The 22374-nt window shown below is 38.0% G+C and overlaps 2 protein-coding genes across 2 annotated transcripts; both read left to right on the forward strand.

The window, feature by feature from the left end:
• Window positions 1–1150: 1150 nt before the first annotated feature.
• LOC130913046 (N-lysine methyltransferase KMT5A-A-like) lies at window positions 1151–6820 on the forward strand. Its single transcript, XM_057831320.1, has 6 exons — window positions 1151–1227; window positions 1765–1884; window positions 4936–5095; window positions 5343–5535; window positions 5725–5817; window positions 6815–6820. Exons 2-6 carry the CDS (start codon window positions 1773–1775, stop codon window positions 6818–6820), a joined length of 564 nt encoding a protein of 187 aa, XP_057687303.1. The 5' UTR covers window positions 1151–1227; window positions 1765–1772.
• Window positions 6821–9674: 2854 nt separating this feature from the next.
• On the forward strand, window positions 9675–18426 carry LOC130913617 (uncharacterized). The gene is made up of 9 exons (XM_057832364.1): window positions 9675–9721; window positions 10226–10324; window positions 10845–10934; window positions 13941–13994; window positions 14104–14289; window positions 14362–16498; window positions 16637–16714; window positions 17312–17437; window positions 17655–18426. Exons 1-9 carry the CDS (start codon window positions 9716–9718, stop codon window positions 17867–17869), a joined length of 2991 nt encoding a protein of 996 aa, XP_057688347.1. The 5' UTR covers window positions 9675–9715; the 3' UTR covers window positions 17870–18426.
• Window positions 18427–22374: the final 3948 nt, after the last annotated feature.

Consider the following 22374-nt stretch of genomic DNA (forward strand, 5'->3'; position numbering starts at 1 on the left):
TATCTATCTATCTATCGTAGCGGTAAGACGTTGGATGGAGTCTTATTTCCCGTGCTCGGCGGCTCATGTGTTTCTTGTAACTTGCTAGGAACTCTGCTGCTCTCTGTGAACTCAGCCGGAACGCGCGCGGCTCTAAAGTGTCCGTCACGTGACTGACTGTGACGTAGCCGGTAACGCGCTCGGCCAAATGGACACACCAGTACGATGGGTGAATTATGTCAAACAACAAAGGGTCACCACACTATCTATCTATCTATCTATCTATCTATCTATCTATCTATCTATCTATCTATCTATCTATCTATCTATCTATCTATCTATCTATCTATCTATCTATCTATCTATCTATCTATCTATCTATCTATCTATCTATCTATCTATCTATCTATCTATCTATCTATCTATCTATCTATCTATCTATCTATCTATCTATCTATCTATCACGCCTTATTGCAATTAACTCCTTGCATGCGACTGCTATGAGTGATAATCTTGATTTTTGTGCTTCACCCAACATACCCTTTTTTATTCAGTGTTATTACAGGTTTTACCAGAAATTTGAGTAAAAGCAAACAATTTTTTGAATTTTTATATACATATATATATAAAATATATATGTGTGTGTATTTTAAGACGTGCTTTTGGAAATGAACTCTTCTTATGTAAATTGTGTTTCCTGAAAAAGGTCACTCAAATATAATTATTAACAACCACACATTAATTAAAGTTACAGTGAGACCCCTTCAGACCCGCAGTTTTACTGCTGGGAAAAAAATAAAATCTGCGCTGATTTTTACTCAAACACCACAACAAAGTGCAATTTGTTTGGATATTTAATGCTTTTATTGGTTATTTTTTATGTTAATGTGTTTTTGATGACAAACGGGCACTTTAAGTTATTCGTTTTGAAAGAGCCAAAAATAGCAAAGAGGGCTTCTCACTACTCATGATTTGATTTCAATGGGTAAAGTTTCATACAATCATCTCCCAGAAGTGACAATTGCAACTGAATTCAGTGTATTTATTGGTTTAGAGATGCGCACGCATCATGTCCTCCCGCAGCAAGTCTGAAGGGGTTAAAACATATTGACATTCACAGCTGTCGCGGGAAGACTGATTAAGCACCGCCCAATGCATTGCAGATGAGAACAATTGAATGAGAAGGAAGTGCAACTTTTGGAAAGTCACCCTGATTAAAGTACATATACTACCTGTTTTAACGCAGAGGTAAGTGTTATTTTGACCCAATATACACTCTCCTTGATTGGAGTGATGATATAGTTAAAAATAAAACGTTTAAAATAAGCAGCTTCGTTGTGATGGTATCATTTAGCACATAATTGGCCTTGCTCTGAGGCGCTCGTAATTTAACCAACTAATTTAGCATTGTAGCGATAACGATTTATATAAGCATATAAGACAACTATGCAATGCAGTTTTAGTGCAGGAATTCAGTGCCAGTATGTATGTGCTGCAAGGACTTACTTTAGTGAGCTAACTTAGCATAGTAGCCAAAACGTTTTTAATGAAGCACCTCTATGCAAACTAGCAATATGCTATGTAGGACATTAACGTATACCCTCTTGCGTGGACAAATTTAACAAGATAGTTTTGCATTATAGTGTAAATCTTTTATAAAAGCGCTAAGAAAGCTATGTAATGCAGCTACATTGTTTAAAGAAAATTACAAATTGGTGTGGCAGCAGGCAGAAATTTAGCCTATAATACCAATAATGTATAAAATCATTATAATTTATTTTTTAGAATTGGCAATGCCTTCCCTGAGAAGCAGGAAATCACCAAAGCAGGATGCCATTGAACATGCTTTAATGGGTCTGGATAAGACTGTCGAGTTGGAGAAGAAGTACATCAATTCTTTTAAAGGTACTGTATGGTATTAAAATCTTCACTGAGATATACTGTAAGTTATTGTTGTTTTTGTTTTACTGTATCCGAGATGACTTCTTAGCGTTTTAATTCAAGTCAGACGTGTCTAAACCTCAGTATTTGATTTTTTTCAAATTATTTAAATGCGGCCTTGCATTATTTTTTCTGGTGATATATATTTTTTTAATCGCCTTATGTCAGAGGGCGGCAACCCGCGGCTCTAGAGCTGCATGTGGCTCTTTAGCGCTGTCCTAGTGGCTCCGTGGAGCTTCTTGAAAAATGTCTGAAAAAGATGGGGGGGGGGTAAATATATTTTTTGTTTTAATATGGTTTCTGTAGGAGGACAAACATGACACAAACATTCATTTAATTCATTAATATTGTGATGAAAAAACTTTAGGTGGCATCGTACATCAGAGTAGTCACGTGGTGCGTCATTCTCAATAGGATGCACTGCAGGAAAAATAAACATTTAATGATGAAGGCTCATGATGTATTTGTAGCCAACTTAGTCATTTTGATCATTGGCTACCATATCTAATATAGATTCGTACAGCATGTGTTGCCTTCATTATAAGGTTAATATGTAATTTTTTGCGGCTCCAGACATGTTTTTTTTTTGGTCCACTATGACTTTTTGACTATTTTGAGTTGCCGACCCCTGCCTTATGTCATTTTATGAGGTGCACAAGACAATTTTTGTGGAAATTGCCTAAAATTTACCTTTTCAAGCAACTTTATGTAGTAACTTCTTGCTCCTGAAAACAGCCAGATTCTCATTGTGGCTGACTGTATTGATGGTTAACCCTATGCACGTAACAGTGCCAAAAATTGGAAATCCGTATATGGTTAACTTTAAATGACCATTGGGTGTAGGCATGGGCCAAAATCAGTTTCTTACAGTATGATAACTTTGAGTACAAATATTATGGTATCAAAATAGAAATCTAAAATTCATTATTTTGAAAATTTGTTTACGTTATTCACGTTTTTTTTTCTCAAACAATATGTAGAATATTTTGTACTGAAAAAATGCCCATACCAAGTTTAAATTGTTAAATCAAGAACTAACAATATTGCATCACTGGTGAGCTATTTTTAAAACTGTCGACTACTTATTTGCTTATTGGGGGCAGGGCACCTGATGACGACGGGCACCATATTGTTTACCGCTGTTCTACAAACATAAAAACTAAAAACCACTATAACAAATGTAACTCTTATTCCCTGCCCGAAACACTGGGATCCCAAGCCTATGCCATTTTAGCAGTGCATATATGTCAACAACTGATTGTATGCTCGTGCCGATGTATTCACATCATCAACATTCAACAGTATGTTGTGCTAACCGACACATTTAAGTCATCGATGTCTTCGACTACTTGGGATGGCTCTATACGCAAATACATTGAACAACTGTGTTGTGTGCCTAAGATTCGTATTAACAAAACAGCATGTTCTTCGGCTTTGAGAAGCTGATTTGATTCCTCCGGACTGTCAACACCATAACTTCAGCGAGAACGTTTGTTAGGGTTTAAAAGCAGCCAATAATATTGAAATAGCTCATCTAACAATCGGATAATTAGACATTTTAAAACCTTGGTATCCTTTGAAACTAGTTATCAGCCCATGTCTGAATGTATGTTTTTTTTTGTTTTTTTTTTTTTTAAAAGGGTAGTAACAATTTTGTCCACATTTATCTCCTGTACTGCGATGTATCGTCAGATGTTCTATCTTAATTCTATTTTTTTTCAAACACCAGGCTATACAGGTACACAAATTATTTTTTCACTAATTTTCCTAATTTTCCAACCAACACTTTGCTCTTAACAACTTGATACCAAACCAATCCAGTTGTACACAGATATTACAAAAACAAAAGTATATATTTCAACAAATCCAGAAACAGCAGAAGCATATGCACCACAAATAGAACGTTCTGCTAGCTGTTGCAGGACGTTGATAAGATCATCATACAAGAGTGATATCTGGAATATGAAAATAGTTTACATTAACTAGTTCTATTTTTTAAATCTTAATAAGGCCTGAACGATATTGGAAAAAATTGCTGCGATTTTGGGGGGGGGGGATTGCAATATATTGCAATATTACATTGCGATATTAAAAATACATATTTATACATATTTTAGCATCGGAAAGAGATGCATATTACAATGGTTTTTTTCACTTTTTTTCCCCCAAGAGTATGCTTTAAAAAATGTATATATCTATATATATCTATATATATAGATATATATATTAAAAATGGGTTTTAAGCATTTCAAATGTAATAATGATGATCAGTTTTAAACATAACTGTCCCACCGAATCATTTTTAAACACGAATAAAGTACTGTAGTAGGCAAATGCTTTGCTTTATTAAATGCTTCTGTTTATCTACCTTGGCTGCAAAATCACTAATGGCGTTTATTTCCAAGACACAACAGGTGTACAAAGAAAACCCCTTAGTCAGAACACCGGCTACCTCGAACGTTTCCACACACACACATTCATTCCAGCGCACGCTTCCTTCATGCAACAAGTGCTTAACAAGTTCAACGATGATTGAAACATGCAGTGCATTTGAAGTCCACTTCAGTGGCAAGATCAAACACAACCATCGTTAACTTTAATAAGCAAGTGTGCAGAGGAACATAGAGCTGGGAGAGGGAGGGAGGGAGCGCGAGTGACACTAAAGCGATCAGCTCGGGATAGAGAAAGCATGAAGCAACATAAATTTGTGGATTAAAAAAAAATAAAACTCGCACGTCCTTGCGATGGGACTATCGCGCATATGCACTTCGTGATGGAGATGTTTAAAATATTTATCGTTCAGGCTTAATCTTAATACATTGCCCTGTTATTGTATCGTGACCAGGAATCTGCAAATCCTCAAAATGGGGTGACTCCGATTTAGGTGCAAAAATGTGATCAGGACATTCCGAGTAAATGGTGGTACAAATGATGATCTTGCTACTCTTTTTTTCATTGTAATTGTGTCAAAATTATGAAGATAAAGCTACAAACCTTTGTTTTTGTTCATACAAGGTCGAGGAGTATTTACCAAAGCCCCTTTCAGGAAAGAAGATTTTGTTGTGGAGTACAGAGGAGAATTGATAGATTGGGATGAATCCCAAAAGAGAAAGATGGACTATGGAACAGGAAGAGTCTTTGTCTTTGATTTCCGCTGGCAAGAAAAAACTTGGTGGTGAGGCTAAGATTGCAATTTACAGATTTTTATTTTGTCATGCATTCAGTGTTTTAACTTTTCAGGAGAAAATCAATGCCATAAGACATAAATTGTCTTGAGAAAAATCACTTGAGATCTCTGAGGATATGTTATTATATATATTTTAATATGACCCAATTGTGCATTTCCTTCCCCCTTTTAAATGTGTATATACTGTATATTCTATATATTTTATATATTTTTTTATTTCATATTGTCTTTTAAGCGTTGATGCTGCCAAAGAAGATGACAGTCTCGGAAGACTGGTCAATGATGACCACAAGCACCCAAATTGTAAAATGAAGATGATTGTGACAGAGGGCAAGCCTCACCTGTGTTTATTTGCACTAAGAGACCTTGATGTTGGTGAAGAGATAACTTATGACTATGGACCAGCGGACTGGCCTTGGAGGAAAAAGGTTTGTCAAATAAGTATCAGACATAAAAATAACTTGCAACAGAGCTTCAAATGTTGGGGTTTCCAGTTTGATTTCATTTTATGGTAAACAGGTTGACTGTAGGCTAACCACAAACTAATTTAAAAGTTGTTTTCCTCCTTATCGCATGATCACATCAATAGAAGTTGTATGTCTCCATTTGCGGATCAGGACAAAGGACAATCAACTGTGACGAAAACTGCTGAGCGTGAAATCTCCAAGACCAGAGAGCAGCCTCCAAGATCTAAAGACTCTGATATGGAGGTATGCATCGCATGTGCTTTAAAGCTGCAGTTCGTCTCATATTGGTTAATGGTTTATATTACTTCTCCACTTGTTGATCAGGATGGAGGAAGCCATTCTACTGTGACTGAATATTCTGAGGTTGGGATCTCCAGAACCAGAGAGCAACAGTCTCCGAAATCTACGGACGCTGCAATGGAGGTACGCATCGCTTGTGCTTTAAAGGTGCAGTTTATCTGACTTCAGGCAATTGTTCGAGACTTGAAATACAGTACAGCCCAGCCCAGCTTAGTGGGTGTGTGTCAGGTTTTACAATATTTGTGGGGACCCCGTAAAGTTATTTATTTTGTTTTTAAAAATACTATTTAATAACCTTTTTCATCATGAGTTTATTGAAATACTAACAGAAGTTGTATATACCCTTCGTCTGGAATAATCTACAACATTACCAGCCGCTGCAGCTGTTAATATGGGAGACGTTTAGGACATGTCGGGCACTGATGTGGTCCCTAACACATTATTGTTTTCATTAAACCTCAAATGAATAAAATGCTAGTCAAAAAAAGAACAAATGCATCACGGTAAAAGTGCTTTTGAATCGGCCATCGTGAGTGGATTCAACTGAGTTATGGATTTATGTTTTTCTATGTGGCTAAATCCTAAAATGCAGAGATATATGCATTTGATGTTGGTTAATGAATTATATTCTCAACTTGTTGATCAGGATGGAGCAAGCCATTCCACTGTGACTGAATATTCTGAGGTTGGGATCTCCAGAACCAGAGAGCAACAGTCTCCGAAATCTACAGACGCTGCAATGGAGGTATGCATCGCTTGTGCTTTAAAGGTGGTTTATCTGACTTCAGGCAATTTTTCGAGTCTTGAAATACAGTACAGCCCAGCCCAGCTTAGTGGGTGTGTGTCAGGTTTTACAATATTTGTGGGGACCCCGTAAAGTTATTTATTTTGTGTTTGAAATGACTATTTAATAACCTTTTTCTTCATGTCTTTATTGAAGTACTAACAGAAGTTGTATATACCCTTAGTCTGAAATAATCTACAACATTACCAGGCGCTGCAGCTGTTGATTTGGGAGACGTTTAGGACGTGTCGGGCACTGATGTGGTCCCTAACACATTTTTGTTTTCATTAAACCTGAAATGAATGAAATAGTAGTCAAAAAAAGATCAAATGCATCATGGTAAAAGTGCTTTTGAATCGGCCATAGTGAGTGGATTCAACTGAGTTATGGATTTTTGTTGTTGTTAAATGGCTGAATCTTGAAATGTGTAGCGATATACATTTGATGTTTGTTAATGAATTTTATTCTCAACTTGTTGATCAGGATGGAGGAAGCCATTCCACTGTGACTGAATATTCTGAGGTTGGGATCTCCAGAACCAGAGAGCAACAGTCTCCGAAATCTACAGATGCTGCAATGGAGGTATGCATCGCTTGTGCTTTAAAGCTGCAGGTTGTCTGACTTCAGCCAATTGTTCGAGTCTTGAAATATAGTACACCCAAGCCCAGCTTAGTGGGTGTGTGTCAGGTTTTACAAAATGTGTGGGGACCCCGGAAAGTTATTTATTTTGTGTTTGAAATGACTATTTAATAACCTTTTTCATCATGAGTTTATTGAAATACTAACAGAAGTTGTATATACCCTTAGTCTGAAATAATCTAGAACATTACCAGGCGCTGCAGCTGTTGATTTGGGAGACGTTTAGGACGTGTCGGGCACTGATGTGGTCCCTAACACATTTTTGTTTTCATTAAACCTCAAATGAATGAAATAGTAATTAAAAAAAGAACAAATGCATCACGGTAAAAGTGCTTTTGAATCGGCCATAGTGAGTGGATTCAACTGAGTTATGGATTTATGTTGTTCTATGTGGCTAAATGCTAAAATGCAGAGAGATATGCATTTGATGTTGGTTAATGAATTATATTCTCAACTTGTTGATCAGGATGGAGCAAGCCATTCTACTGTGACTGAATATTCTGAGGTTGGGATCTCCAGAACCAGAGAGCAACAGTCTCCGAAATCTACAGACGCTGCAATGGAGGTATGCATCGCTTGTGCTTTAAAGCAGCAGTTTGTCTGACTTAAGCCAATTTTTCGAGTCTTGAAATACAGTACAGCCCAGCCCAGCTTAGTGGGTGTGTGTCAGGTTTTACAAAATGTGTGGGGACCCCGTAAAGTTATTTATTTTGTGTTTGAAATGACTATTTAATAACCTTTTTCATCATGAGTTTATTGAAATACTAACAGAAGTTGTATATACCCTTAGTCTGAAATAATCTACAACATTACCAGGCGCTGCAGCTGTTGATTTGGGAGACGTTTAGGACGTGTCGGGCACTGATGTGGTCCCTAACACATTTTTGTTTTCATTAAACCTGAAATGAATGAAATAGTAGTCAAAAAAAGATCAAATGCATCACGGTAAAAGTGCTTTTGAATCGGCCATAGTGAGTGGATTCAACTGAGTTATGGATTTTTGTTGTTGTTAAATGGCTGAATCTTGAAATGTGTAGCGATATACATTTGATGTTTGTTAATGAATTATATTCTCAACTTGTTGATCAGGATGGAGCAAGCCATTCCACTGTGACTGAATATTCTGAGGTTGGGATCTCCAGAGAGCAACAGTCTCCGAAATCTACAGACACTGCAATGGAGGTATGCATTGCTTGTGCTTTAAAGCAGCAGTTTGTCTGACTTCAGCCAATTTTTCGAGTCTTGAAATACAGTACAGCCCAGCCCAGCTTAGTGGGTGTGTGTCAGGTTTTACAATATTTGTGGGGACCCCGTAAAGTTATTTATTTTGTGTTTGGAATGACTATTTAATAACCTTTTTCATCATGAGTTTATTGAAATACTAACAGAAGTTGTATATACCCTTAGTCTGAAATAATCTACAACATTACCAGGCGCTGCAGCTGTTGATTTGGGAGACGTTTAGGACGTGTCGGGCACTGATGTGGTCCCTAACACATTTTTGTTTTCATTAAACCTCAAATGAATGAAATAGAAATAAAAAAAAGAACAAATGCATCACGACATGTGATTTTGAATCGGCCATAGTGAGTGGATTCAACTGAGTTATGGATTTTTGTTGTTGTATGTGGCTAAATCTTAAAATGCATAGAGATATACATTTGATGTTTGTTAATGAATTATATTCTCAACTTGTTGATCAGGATGGAGTAAGCCATTCCACTGTGACTGAATATTCTGAGGTTGGGATCTCCAGAACCAGAGAGCAACAGTCTCCGAAATCTACGGACGCTGCAATGGAGGTACGCATCGCTTGTGCTTTAAAGGTGCAGTTTATCTGACTTCAGGCAATTGTTCGAGACTTGAAATACAGTACAGCCCAGCCCAGCTTAGTGGGTGTGTGTCAGGTTTTACAATATTTGTGGGGACCCCGTAAAGTTATTTATTTTGTTTTTAAAAATACTATTTAATAACCTTTTTCATCATGAGTTTATTGAAATACTAACAGAAGTTGTATATACCCTTCGTCTGGAATAATCTACAACATTACCAGCCGCTGCAGCTGTTAATATGGGAGACGTTTAGGACATGTCGGGCACTGATGTGGTCCCTAACACATTATTGTTTTCATTAAACCTCAAATGAATAAAATGCTAGTCAAAAAAAGAACAAATGCATCACGGTAAAAGTGCTTTTGAATCGGCCATCGTGAGTGGATTCAACTGAGTTATGGATTTATGTTTTTCTATGTGGCTAAATCCTAAAATGCAGAGATATATGCATTTGATGTTGGTTAATGAATTATATTCTCAACTTGTTGATCAGGATGGAGCAAGCCATTCCACTGTGACTGAATATTCTGAGGTTGGGATCTCCAGAACCAGAGAGCAACAGTCTCCGAAATCTACAGACGCTGCAATGGAGGTATGCATCGCTTGTGCTTTAAAGGTGGTTTATCTGACTTCAGGCAATTTTTCGAGTCTTGAAATACAGTACAGCCCAGCCCAGCTTAGTGGGTGTGTGTCAGGTTTTACAATATTTGTGGGGACCCCGTAAAGTTATTTATTTTGTGTTTGAAATGACTATTTAATAACCTTTTTCTTCATGTCTTTATTGAAATACTAACAGAAGTTGTATATACCCTTAGTCTGAAATAATCTACAACATTACCAGCCGCTGCAGCTGTTAATTTGGGAGACGTTTAGGACATGTCGGGCACTAATGGGGTCCCTAACACATTATTGTTTTCATTAAACCTCAAATGAATAAAATGCTAGTCAAAAAAAGAACAAATGTATCACGGTAAAAGTGCTTTTGAATCGGCCATAGTGAGTGGAGTTATGGATTTTCTTTGTTCTATGTGGCTAAATACTAAAATGCATAGAGATATGCATTTGATGTTAATTATATTCTCAACTTGTTGATCAGGATGGGGCAAGCCATTCCACTGTGACTAAATATTCTGAGGTTGGGATCTCCAGAACCAGAGAGCAAAAGTCTCCGAAATCTACAAACGCTGCAATGGAGGTATGCATCGCTTGTGCTTTAAAGCAGCAGTTTGTCTGACTTCAGCCAATTGTTCGAGTCTTGAATTATAGTACACCAAAGCCCAGCTTAGTAGGTGTGTGTCAGGTTTTACAAAATGTGTGGGGACCCCGTAAAGTTATTTATTTTGTGTTTGAAATGACTATTTAATAACCTTTTTCATCATGAGTTTATTGAAATACTAACAGAAGTTGTATATACCCTTAGTCTGAAATAATCTACAACATTACCAGCCGCTGCAACTTTTAATTTGGGAGACATTTGGGACGTGTCGGGCACTGATGTGGTCCCTAACACATTTTTGTTTTCATAAAACCTGAAATGAATGAAATAGTAGTCAAAAAAAGATCAAATGCATCACGGTAAAAGTGCTTTTGAATCGGCCATAGTGAGTGGATTCAACTGAGTTATGGATTTTTGTTGTTGTAAATGGCTGAATCTTGAAATGTGTAGAGATATACATTTGATGTTTGTTCATGAATTATATTCTGAACTTGAACAGGTTGGAGGAAGCCATTCCACTGTGACTGAGGTTGGGATCTCCAGAACCAGAGAGCAACAGTCTCCGAAATCTACAGATGCTGCAATGGAGGTATGCATTACTTGTGCTTTAAAGCTGCAGTTTGTCTGACTTCAGCCAATTGTTCGAGTCTTGAAATACAGTACACCCAAGCCCAGCTTAGTGGGTGTGTGTCAGGTTTTACAATATTTGTGGGGACCCCGTAAAGGTATTTATTTTGTGTTTGAAATGACTATTTAATAACCTTTTTCATCATGAGTTTATTGAAATACTAACAGAAGTTGTATATAGCCTTAGTCCAAAATAATCTAGAACATTAACAGCCGCTGCAGCTGTTTATTTTGGGGGACTTTTAGTACTTCCTGGCTCTCCTGGGGTCTGTTGCACACTATGTTATTTGCAAACAAAACAGATAAAATACTTCAAGATAAAGTGACTTGGCATCAGCTATACTGAGACAGTCAAACTGATAAAAAAAATGTTCTCATGGATTGCTAATGCTTAAAAATTGGTAGAAAATCTGTAGCAAATACAGTGAGGTGCAGAAGTATTTGCACTCCTTGTGATTTTGCAAGTTCACCCCTTAAGAAAATAGGTAGAGGATTGAATTGTCAATCATAGATGCATTACCACTTATGGAGATATAATTTTAAAAAATAAATACATTTAAAAAACGCAACTGACATTGTATGATTTTTCAATAATTCAATTGTAATTTACTGGGGTTAAGTATTTGTACCCGTGAGAAAATCAGTGCTAATGTATAGTGCAGAAGCAATTACAGAGGCTAGATGCTTTCACATATGGAAACATGGATTTTGGCCCATTCCTCCACACAAATCTTCTCTAGATCTGATAGGTTTTAAGTTTCAGCTCCATCCAAAGATTTTCTATTAGGTTGAGATATGGAGACTGGCTAGGCACTCCAGAACCTTGATATGCTCTTTACCCAGCCACTCCTCGGTCAGCTTGGCTGTGGGTTTTGGATCATTGTCATGTTGGAAGATCAGGTGGTGCGTGGGTGGTTTCTCATGGGGTTAATGTGGACTTTTTTTTTTTTTTTAAGGTAGACTGACAACTCTTTAAGTGTCATAACTAGGGCTGTCCCAAATGACTAATTTCCTCTTGATTAGTCAGCCGACTATTTTTACGATTAGTCGACTAATCAAATAATATATATATATATATATATTTTTACTACTTTATTAATGAATTTTTTGTAGAAGCTTATTAATCCACAAAAAACATTTTGGAACACCTAAATTCTTTATTAACGTATAAATACATAACATAAATATCAATAATAAATCACAAACAATGAGGTCAAATGCTGCTAGAATTAACTAGTGCAAAAAAAAAAAAAAAATGCAAACAAACACTGTGATTTCACCTCTTTAACAGGAGTCTAGTGCAAAAAAAAAAAAAAAAAATGCAAACAGAAACACTGTGATTTCACCTCTTTAACAGGAGTCAAAACAATTCTTACTCTTTTTGTGGTATGCCATTGTCTATAGTGTTCTAAATGTTAAAATGAATTGCAATGTCCCGGACAACCATTTTCAGAATAGATTGTGTGAGTTCAGACGCTTTTTCTGGTGTGCATTCTGCACTTTTAAGGGAGGGGAAAAACTGGTCAACTTGGTTTTAACCTGAAAATCAATAAAGTAGAGGGCACACTGAAATATTACCACAATTATTTTGAATGAAAGGCACACATATTCACAGTAACAAAAATGAAATGTATAGTATTAATCTTATAGTATACTACTATACTGTATGTATATACACAATAATACTTTATAATATAAAGTAACTAACATTAGTGCAGTCATGGATTACAGTAAGCAGGCCAGTGCTGTTTCCATATATATTTTTATTATATTATGTATATACAGGATATATGTATATATTTTCCCCAAGTGGGAGCTTCCATGATCCTAATAAATTTAATAATAATTTAAAAAAATATTATACATTAAATACGCATATATTATTTATTTTATTAAATAAAATGCATGTTGATAGAACGCACATAAAGGCAACTTATTTTTAAAAAAATTGTTAAATTGTATGGATTTACAATCTGCTAGCTTGTTGTTTCTTAAAATTACACTTGGATGACGGCGCTTCAAGTGTTCGTTCATAGCCGACGTGCTACCGTGGTATGCAAGCTCAGCTTAGCAAAGAGTACACACGGTATCACCCTCCATATTTCCCTTGAAATAGTTTCAGGCTCTGGCTATTCTGGTCCGCTTTTTTGGCTTTATGCCGCTTTCACGTGTTACCAATTCTGCCCTTTTTGGTAATTGGCGGTGTTTTTAACTCCTCGCCGTAATGACGAGTGAACCAGCGATTCACTTGGCTCGTTGTCGTCGGTTCGTCCGATTTACTCCTCAGGAAGGCGGCGGCGTGCATAAAAACACTGAGAGGCGTCGGATGGCTCTTTATAGATACTTTTATTGACCAAAAAAAAAAACGTGGGGGATGCAGCCACTCAACTCTGCGCTACCCGCGAACTTTTCCAACTCACCGATCGCGCTCCCTCTCTCTCGCTCGCCCACTTTCTTCCTATTTGCTCATTCTGACAATGCCAGTCACATTGAAATAACAGCGGCCCCCTTGGAGGTGCCAGTAACAACCGCTTGCATCGCGAGCGCCCGCCATTCTAAACTTTATTCGTATGTAATTTTTTTTAACCCGTCATTACCCGTCGATGGTGTGTTTTGCCCGTCGACGCATTTACGTCATCGATGACGTTGACAACGTCGACTAGTCGGGACTGCTCTAGTCAGAAATATTGATGATTCTCAGGGGTACAAATACTTATGAACCCCAATAAATTACAAATAAATTAAAAAATTATACAAAGTGAGTTCCGGATTTTTTTAGATTGTCTGTATAAGTGGAAATGCATCTATGATTGAAATATCAGACCTCTACCTATTTTGTAAGTGGATGAACTTGCAAAATCACAAGGGGTGCAAATACTTCTGCTCCTCACTGTAAATATTGTCAACCTAAATCTCAACTTGTTGACAGGACGTACAGTTGAATTTAAGTGAATCTCCTGAATTTTAGATCTCAAGCACCACTGAGCATTCCTCTCTAGGACCTGCGAAGTCAGAAATGAAGGTACTATTGTCGTTTTTCAGTGTTTGATATATACCGTTTTTGATATTTGTGTGTAGACCTCTTACCTCTGTGACAGTATTCAGCAAATCACGGTTTCTTTGTTCTTTAGAACTTGGATTCAAACCATTCTTTTCCCATGGACAAAAAAACCCTGCATAATATGGGTTTGGTTAACTACACAGATTCCGATTCTGATGAATCCCAAGAGCTATCCATAAATCCTTACCAAAGTACTATCCCAAAGCTCAGGAGAACTAAATGTATGCAGGTCAACAGCACACTTAGCCGATATCAGGTATGTATTAGGAATTGTGTTGTCTTTTCATTGGTCGTCTGCCTTCTTTCATTAATACATTTTTTTTTCTAGGTGGAAAATGAAGTTGACGGTAATGGAGAGCTTCTTTACTCCACCTCAGAGGACAGTGGAGATGAATATATTCTAGGCACAAGTGAGGAATCAGATGCGAGTGAAGGTTTGCAATGTGTCGACTCTCTCTTTAAGAAGGATATCATCAAAGATTTGTCTCACCTTACAAATACATCAAAAGCCTCCTCGATGCCATCTGTTAAAAGAGGGCGTCCACCTGTTAGGAGGAGTAGCTCTGGTTCGATGCGTGAAAGGAAATGTTTGAAAAGTGTGCATCATCACTCCCCACCATCCAGTCAGGCTGACTCAATAAACCAGAGTGGAGTAGGTGATGTTGCTTCTCCTTTAAAGAATTCAACGATGGATTTTGACCAGGACCAAATTTCTCCTGATAGTTCCTCTTCTCTTCTTACAAATAAAAATTCTGGTGGTCGACTTTGCGTACTTGCTGCAAGCAAAAAAAACAACGGGTCAAGATGTTACAATAAGAAACAGTACTGTTTGTACTGCAAGCTGGGAGTTGTAAAATTTGCGAGGCATCTAGAGCGGGCACATTCAGATGAGTCAGAGGTTGCACAGGCTTTTGCTTTCAACAAAGGCTCCAAAGAAAGGCGGCTCCATCTGGAACAGCTGAGAAACAGGGGTAACTTTGCCCACAATGTTGATGTCCTAAATTCTGGGGTGGGTAACCTTGTTCCTCGCAAGCAGCCAAGACATGATTCAAATGCACAGGATTTCTTACATTGTGCCTATTGTCAAGGATTTTTCGCCAGAAAACTCCTTTGGAAACACATGGCAATTTGCAAGCTGAGGCCCTGTGAACCTCACAGGCCAGGTAAAACCCGTGTCCAGGCCCTGTGTGCATTTAGTACGCTTGCTCCACCTGATGTCAAGCAGGACTTATGGAAACTGTTAAGCAACATGGTCCAAGATGATGTTTCATCAGCAGTTAAAAAAGACATCTGTATCTTGGAGTACGGTGACCATCTTTACAACCGACTGGGGCATGATCCAGACAAACATGAATATATTAGGCAGAAATTAAGAGAACTTGGACGACTTCTGCTTTGTTCTAGAAAAACGACTTCAATGAAGACAATACAAGAACACATTCAACCATCCAATTTCATGAATGTTGTCCAGGCTGTAAAAGAGCTGGCAGGCTATGATGGCAGAACCGGTGCTTACAAGCGTCCAAGTCTTGCTCTCAAAATTGGATACAGCCTTACGAAGATATCAATGCTTGTTGAAAGTCGTGCCAATTTACAAAAAGACTACAGTGCTGCCAAAGAAGCTCGCACATTTCGCAAAGTGTATGAAACACGCTGGAACGAAAATATTTCAGCTGCATCGCTGAGGACACTGCACGAATCCAGGTGGAACCAGCCTCAACTACTTCCTTTCACCAAGGATGTCCAAACCCTCCACTGTTATTTGGATGAGAAACAGAAGCATTTCAGCGCTAAACTATCAACCGAGATCTCCGCTCAGTCGTGGTCACAGCTGGCCAAGGTCACATTGACGCAGGTCATTCTTTTTAACCGACGAAGAGCTGGAGAGGTGTCTAAGATGCCAATGACTGCATACTTGTCTAACAATACTACAGACCTTCAGGATGACATTTTGGAAGCCCTGACATCTCTTGAAAAGAAACTATGCCAACATTTCAGACGGATCGAGATCAGGGGGAAAAGAGGAAGAAAGGTTCCTGTGCTTCTAACCCCAGCAATGCAGCACACCTTGGACTTACTTACCAGCAAACGGCAAGAATGTGGGGTTCCTCAGGAAAATGGATACCTGTTTGCAAGACCATTTGCTTTGACATGCTACAGAGGTTCTGACTCTCTAAGATATTATGCCCAGGCCTGTGGCGCAAAAAGTCCCGAGAGTCTCACCTCAACAAAGCTTCGCAAACAAACAGGAACTCTCTCACAAGTTCTGAACCTTAGCAACACGGAGTTGGACCAGCTAGCTGGTTTCCTTGGTCACGATATAAGAGTACATCGGCAGTTTTACAGGCTTCCTGAGGGTACTCTCCAGCTTGCTAAAATAAGCAAAGTACTTCTGGCCCTGGAAAAAGGACGTCTGAAGGATTTCAAGGGCAAGTCCTTGGATGACATAAGCATTGATCCTGAGGGTAATATATATTTATAAAAAATTATTTTTTCATCTATCGTCTACTGTTGAAAGAGAATGCACTGTTTCATTATTTTCGAGCATTTCTGCACCATTTAAAATCTAAAAGCAATGGACATTCTCGTTCATTCCCATACAGAGAATGTGCACACTGATAGTGATTCTAACAGTGACCCTGAAAGCGAACCTGATGAAGCGTGCAGGTCAACGACTGAAGGTAGGATTTGACATAAGACATCTTGATATTTGAGGATGTTTGCATTCAGCTAAAACCTGAATTAGTGGCACTACATGATATGAATACCTGTCTACATCAGTCGGAGCATGTTTGGTATTGTTATAAAACTCAATGTATGCTGTACAAATTTATAATAAATCCACAGAACAGCTATCCATCTCCCTACCAATTATCGGCGCTGATATTTGAAAATTTGACGTATATCGGTATCTGCCTTTTTTAAATCCGACCGGTCGATATCAAACAAATCAATTTGAAACTAGGGATGTCCCAATCCGATCGCGCCATTTTCAGAGGATCAGAATCAGGTGAACAGGATCCGCTTTTTAACATTTTCTGCTTCATGCGCGTACAGCCTCTCAATCTCCCTCCTGCTACATTTCTTGGTCAGACAGTGCAGCTGGCGTTTGCTTGTTAAAGTTAAGGATGTTTGGAAGGCGTTGTGTCTTTGATCTTGCCAGAGAAGCTTAGGAGCGCTGCCTTCAAAGTGCCAACTCGTTCAGCTTATCAAACACTAGCAGTAGGTTGTGTGTTGCTTTGTTTTACAATATATAATATCTTGCTTTCATTTTGTAGAGAGTAACGTGACCCCTAATGAAAGAGATGATCCATCAGAATTGCACGTTGATGGACCATCTCCTCAGCAGATACCCAAACCTCAGTCCACCAAACGGAAACAAAAGTCACCCAAAAAAGGAAAAGGTAAGCAAGTTTCATGAGATTTTTTAAAAATGTTGATTTTAATGTTTATTTCTCTAACTTTTCAGTTATATATTTTTTAAATTCATTTTGGAAATGATATTGTGATGTGCTAGTTGACTGTGCACTACGCAACCGCCATATTTAGAACAGGGTATCATGGACTAAATGACTCGACTAATTTGAAACAAATTTAATGATGAATGTTTGTTTTTGTAAGGTCGACAACCGGTTAAAAAGAAGCCATGGAAGAAAGAGGAGGTCCTGGCTGTTGAGAAGCATATGATGTCATTCATCACTACCTGCCGTGTTCCACGGAAGAGCGACTGCGAGGACTGCCTTAAAAAGGAAAAAGTAGCACTCAAAAACAGGAATTGGTCAGCAGTAAAATTTTACATTAAAAACAGGATCACAGCTCTCAAAAGGAGAGTTTAGGGGGATGTAGGGGATATATACGGTGACCCTTTTTATATTGCTATATGTGCTTTGTGACCATCTCTACAGACCTCCGTGAAGTTACCCCCCCCATCAGACGAAAATTTATATAAGAATGATGGCAATAGTTTGTGCTACGTTTTTTTTTTTTGTCCTGCTATTGTTGCGATATTTATAACTCTATTATAGGTTTGAGGTCAATCAACCTCCCATTTTGATTTAAAAAATTGTGTCAATTGTTTGTGCTGTAAAAATTTGTCGTTTGTGCTGCGATCGTTTTATAGATATTGAGATATTAATTTCGAGTGAGGACGTCATAACTCCCATGGCTGACGGAGCTCAGCAACTCTCAATAACAGAGGGCTGTCCAAACAACTAGCACGAACGTATCAGGAACGAATGGCACTTCTGGTCCATTTTGCGGTAAATGAGGAGGTGAGAGTGACGTCATCACTTGAAATTCAAATCTACAGCCCCCCCATTCACTACAAAATGGACCCGAATTCGTTTCTGCTCGTTATTGACACCCCCGTTATTGAGAGACTTGATACGCTCCGTGAGCCATGGGAGTTATGACATTCTCACTGGAAATTAATATCTAAATATATATAAATAAAAATTTACAGCTCAAATGATTGACATTTTCATATAAATTTGCGACTGATGGCGGCGGCTTCACGGAGGTCTGTAGAGATGGTCACAAAGCACATATAGCAATATGCGAAGTGTCGTCCTTTTTTTTTTTTTTTTTTTTTTAATTTTTTAACTTCCGTGTCATCCTTTTGAAGTTGTGCTGTGGCAATTGGGGTTCGTGCTTTTACCAGTTTGCAATTGCGCTTTAGAAATTGGGGATCGTGTTGTGGCAGGTTGCATTCGTGCTTCTTTTCTTTTGCAAAGCGTTTGCAAATACAAAAAAAGCACGAACCCCAATTGCAAAGTGTTTGGACTTTTGGATTTTGCCTCACACCTCTCGACCATGGTAGATATGCCATTGATAATTTTGTTTATAACTGTTTGCACTTGTTTCGTTTGTTTTGAAGCGATACAGCAGTTAAGAGAGAATAAAGACGATGACTTACCTTGTGCATGTTGCACTTCACTGTTACTGGCTAAAACTTTTTGAACTATAACCCCCCCCTCGACTTGCGGTTTACGGTCAAGTGTTACAACCTAAAGTGCACTCCTGCGGCTAAAAGTCGAGTGCGGCCTATGTAAACAACCAATTACTTGTAAAATTTGGTGATTGCATCTTAGTTAGGTGAGGTTTACACTACAAAAGTTTGAACCCCAAACTTTTGAACCGTAGTGTACAGTCTGAAATTCCAGTAAATTTTTATCCAACATAAGGTAGAATTTAAACTGTAAATGTATCGTAATTAATGCAGTGATATCCAATGATCCCTCGTTTTTCGTGGTTAATGGGGAGCCCCCCCCGATAATTGAAATCCGCAAAGTAGATGTGTAGCTTATTTACATACAAAAAAAACATATTTTTTTTGTGTGTGTTCAATGATTTCACTCAGATTTAGCATTGGAAAGAGTATAATTAACTATAACAGTATAATTCTTTAAATTTTTCATTGACTGAGTCCTCTCAAATCAACTTGCTGTTTAGAACCGCACACAACACAATGAGTTGCCATAGCGACTACAGCCAGTGTTTAAAAAATTTAAACGAGGCGGCGGCCTTTGAAAGGTAGTTGTCTGGGCACTTCAAAGCAGCTCCCATGTCACTCATCGTTAATTTTAACAAGCTGCAGCTGCCTGGTGAGAAAAAGCTTCAGGAGGGAGTGTGAGAGGCTGTGCATGATCGGATGGCATATCTGTATATAATCCTGCATTTTTTATTTTTTTTCCAAATTGAAAAAAAATATCAGTGATGGACTGAGAGCGCGATGTAGCGAGGGATCAATGTAGTTCTTATATGGCTATGCAGTGATTTATTTGAGCAATACTAGAACCTGTGCAAAGTTACAACAAAAATTGAATATCAGAAGTCCAAGACAAAGAATAACTTAATGCCAAAAGGAAAAAAATATGTTTTAAGGCACATTCCATTAAAATATTATTATGTGTCAGTTCTGACACATCAATGGTCACTGAAGAAAATGCACATATAAAAGAAACTTACACCAAATACTACTTGGTCAATTAGTAGTTTTACGGCATGTTCTTAGGGTGACATAGAGTGGTTCCACAAAGTCGCAATGATCTGACATTTGTGTGGGTGGTGGGCATTATTACTGTCCCCAGAAGTAGGTATGATCTGACGTTTTTCTAACTGGTACCCAGGAAGGGAGAAAAACAGATAGTGTGCATAGTTACTGACCCCAGAAGAAGGTATGATCTGACGTTTGTGTCAGTGGTACCAAGAAGACTGGAAAAAACGGTCAGTGTGTAAAGTTACTGACCCCAGAAGTAGGTATGATCTGAGGTTTGTGTATGCGGTACCCAGGAAGGGACAAAAATCAGGTATTGTGTATAGTTATTGACCCCATAATTGACGAAAACGAAAAAATGTCCCCACAAGTCGGTCTGTAGTCAGGTCGATGCCTCTATACTTTGTCTAAATGGAAATTTAAAGTGATTTTTGCACTGTGCAATTTTTGGGGATGCTCCCTGATTTTTTTCATTGCTCTACGACATTCAGAAAGGGTGGTCCCCATAATGCACGGTCTTGTCGGGTGTCCCTACAATGACAGAAAAACAAGGCTGTGTGTGTGTGTGTGTGTGTGTGTGTGTATGTATGTATGTATGTATGTATGTATGTATGTATGTATGTATGTATTTTGGCCAAATTTCAAAATTGTCCGATATGCATGTGTGATACATCATTGGAAAGTTTAAAATCTCAATTTTCTGGGGGAAGACCAATTTTGGACAGGAGGGCATTTTTTAAAAAACCCTATATGGAGGTGAGAGCCCCGAGAGCAGAATTACAGACGCCATGACTTTAACGAGGTATTATCGCGTACTTACCTTGTTTCGATCCAAAAACTCCATGTTGCATGTATCAGTGAGTGTCATGACACAGCTGTGAATGGCCACAGCTGGATTTTTGGGGGATTTTATGGGTGAAACACGGTAATATAACAAGGATCGCGATGCAAAAATTGCAAACATCAAGGAGTGGTCGAGATTTTCTTTTTCATATATTTACCCATTTAAACTTTTTTTTTCAATTTCTCTTTATTTGGATCGATTATTTATCATGTAAAATATCGGGGAAAATGCGAAAGTAACAAAAAATACAATTTAGCGATAGTTATGAGGTAGATATCCGTGACTTTTTTACAGACGCCATTTTTTTCATTGTGACGTAATTTGTTTCAAAGTTTAAAATATGCGAGTGAATCATTTTTTAAAGTCGTTTTTTTTTTTTAAACAAAATATTAGACATCAATTAATGATTCTAAGCTAAAAATGACAGACATTTTGAATAATAAATATAATTACTTACCTCGTTTTCATGGCTGGGTTGAAACAAAAACGGTTGCGCGACGTCTGTAAACGGGGGTTTCCAGGGTAAAATGGGCAAATTAAAAATAGTTTGGGGGCTTAATGCGCCATGAATCTGCTATGGCAGCATATAGACATATTGTTCTATCAAACACAACAGTTGTTTTGGCTTACAATAAAGCAGTTTCTTTTAAAGAGGAGTGCAAGGGCAGAAACTGCTTTTTCAGTCTTGTCTGTGTTTTCCGCCATGTATGTATGTATGTATGTATGTATGTATGTGTATGTATGTACAGTGGGGAGAACAAGTATTTGATACACTGCCAATGGGATTGGCAGTGTATCAAATACTTGTTCTCCCCACTGTATGTATGTATGTATGTATGTATGTATGTATGTATGTATGTATGCAAATCTATTTAAAAACATATTTTCAAACAGTAATGACCCTACCCTCAAAAAATGAAGGAGACATTGAAAAAGAGACATTGCCTCTTGACACTCCGCTGAACACTTGCTGTTCTTGTGCCCTATTCACCACACTACCCCAACAAACAACACACTCTATTGATGAGAACACACATGACATAAGAACAGCAATCACTACTCTCCGTCATGTGTGCCACAAGTACCCATCATCGATTGTGGCAGAACAGATACATAACAGTCGCTACAATATTTGACTCTTTTATGAACTGTAGGCAACGCGACAGTTTATAAAAGAGTGAAATAGTAAGTATTCAAGTGTTTTAATTGATGTGAAGTAAGTAAATTAAGTGAAGGTGCTGAAAAGAGCTCTGGTTGACAGCGCGGTTCACAACAGGCTTGATAAAAATTGAGTTTGGTTCACTTATTTTATTTAAGTTCTATATTCACATTTACAGTGATATGTAAATTGATTGCTGCACGTGTGTTCTAAACAGTTGAGTATGTATGTATGTATTGTACACTTTGACATGCATTTGTGACTGCTTTCTGTGCGTGTTTTTGTGTGTAAGTATAGAGCAGGGGTGCCGAAGACCGGTCCTCGGGATCGTCTATCCAGCTTA

This window comes from Corythoichthys intestinalis, chromosome 3 (assembly GCF_030265065.1).
Source record: "Corythoichthys intestinalis isolate RoL2023-P3 chromosome 3, ASM3026506v1, whole genome shotgun sequence".
In the NCBI taxonomy this organism is placed as follows: Eukaryota; Metazoa; Chordata; class Actinopteri; order Syngnathiformes; family Syngnathidae; genus Corythoichthys; species Corythoichthys intestinalis.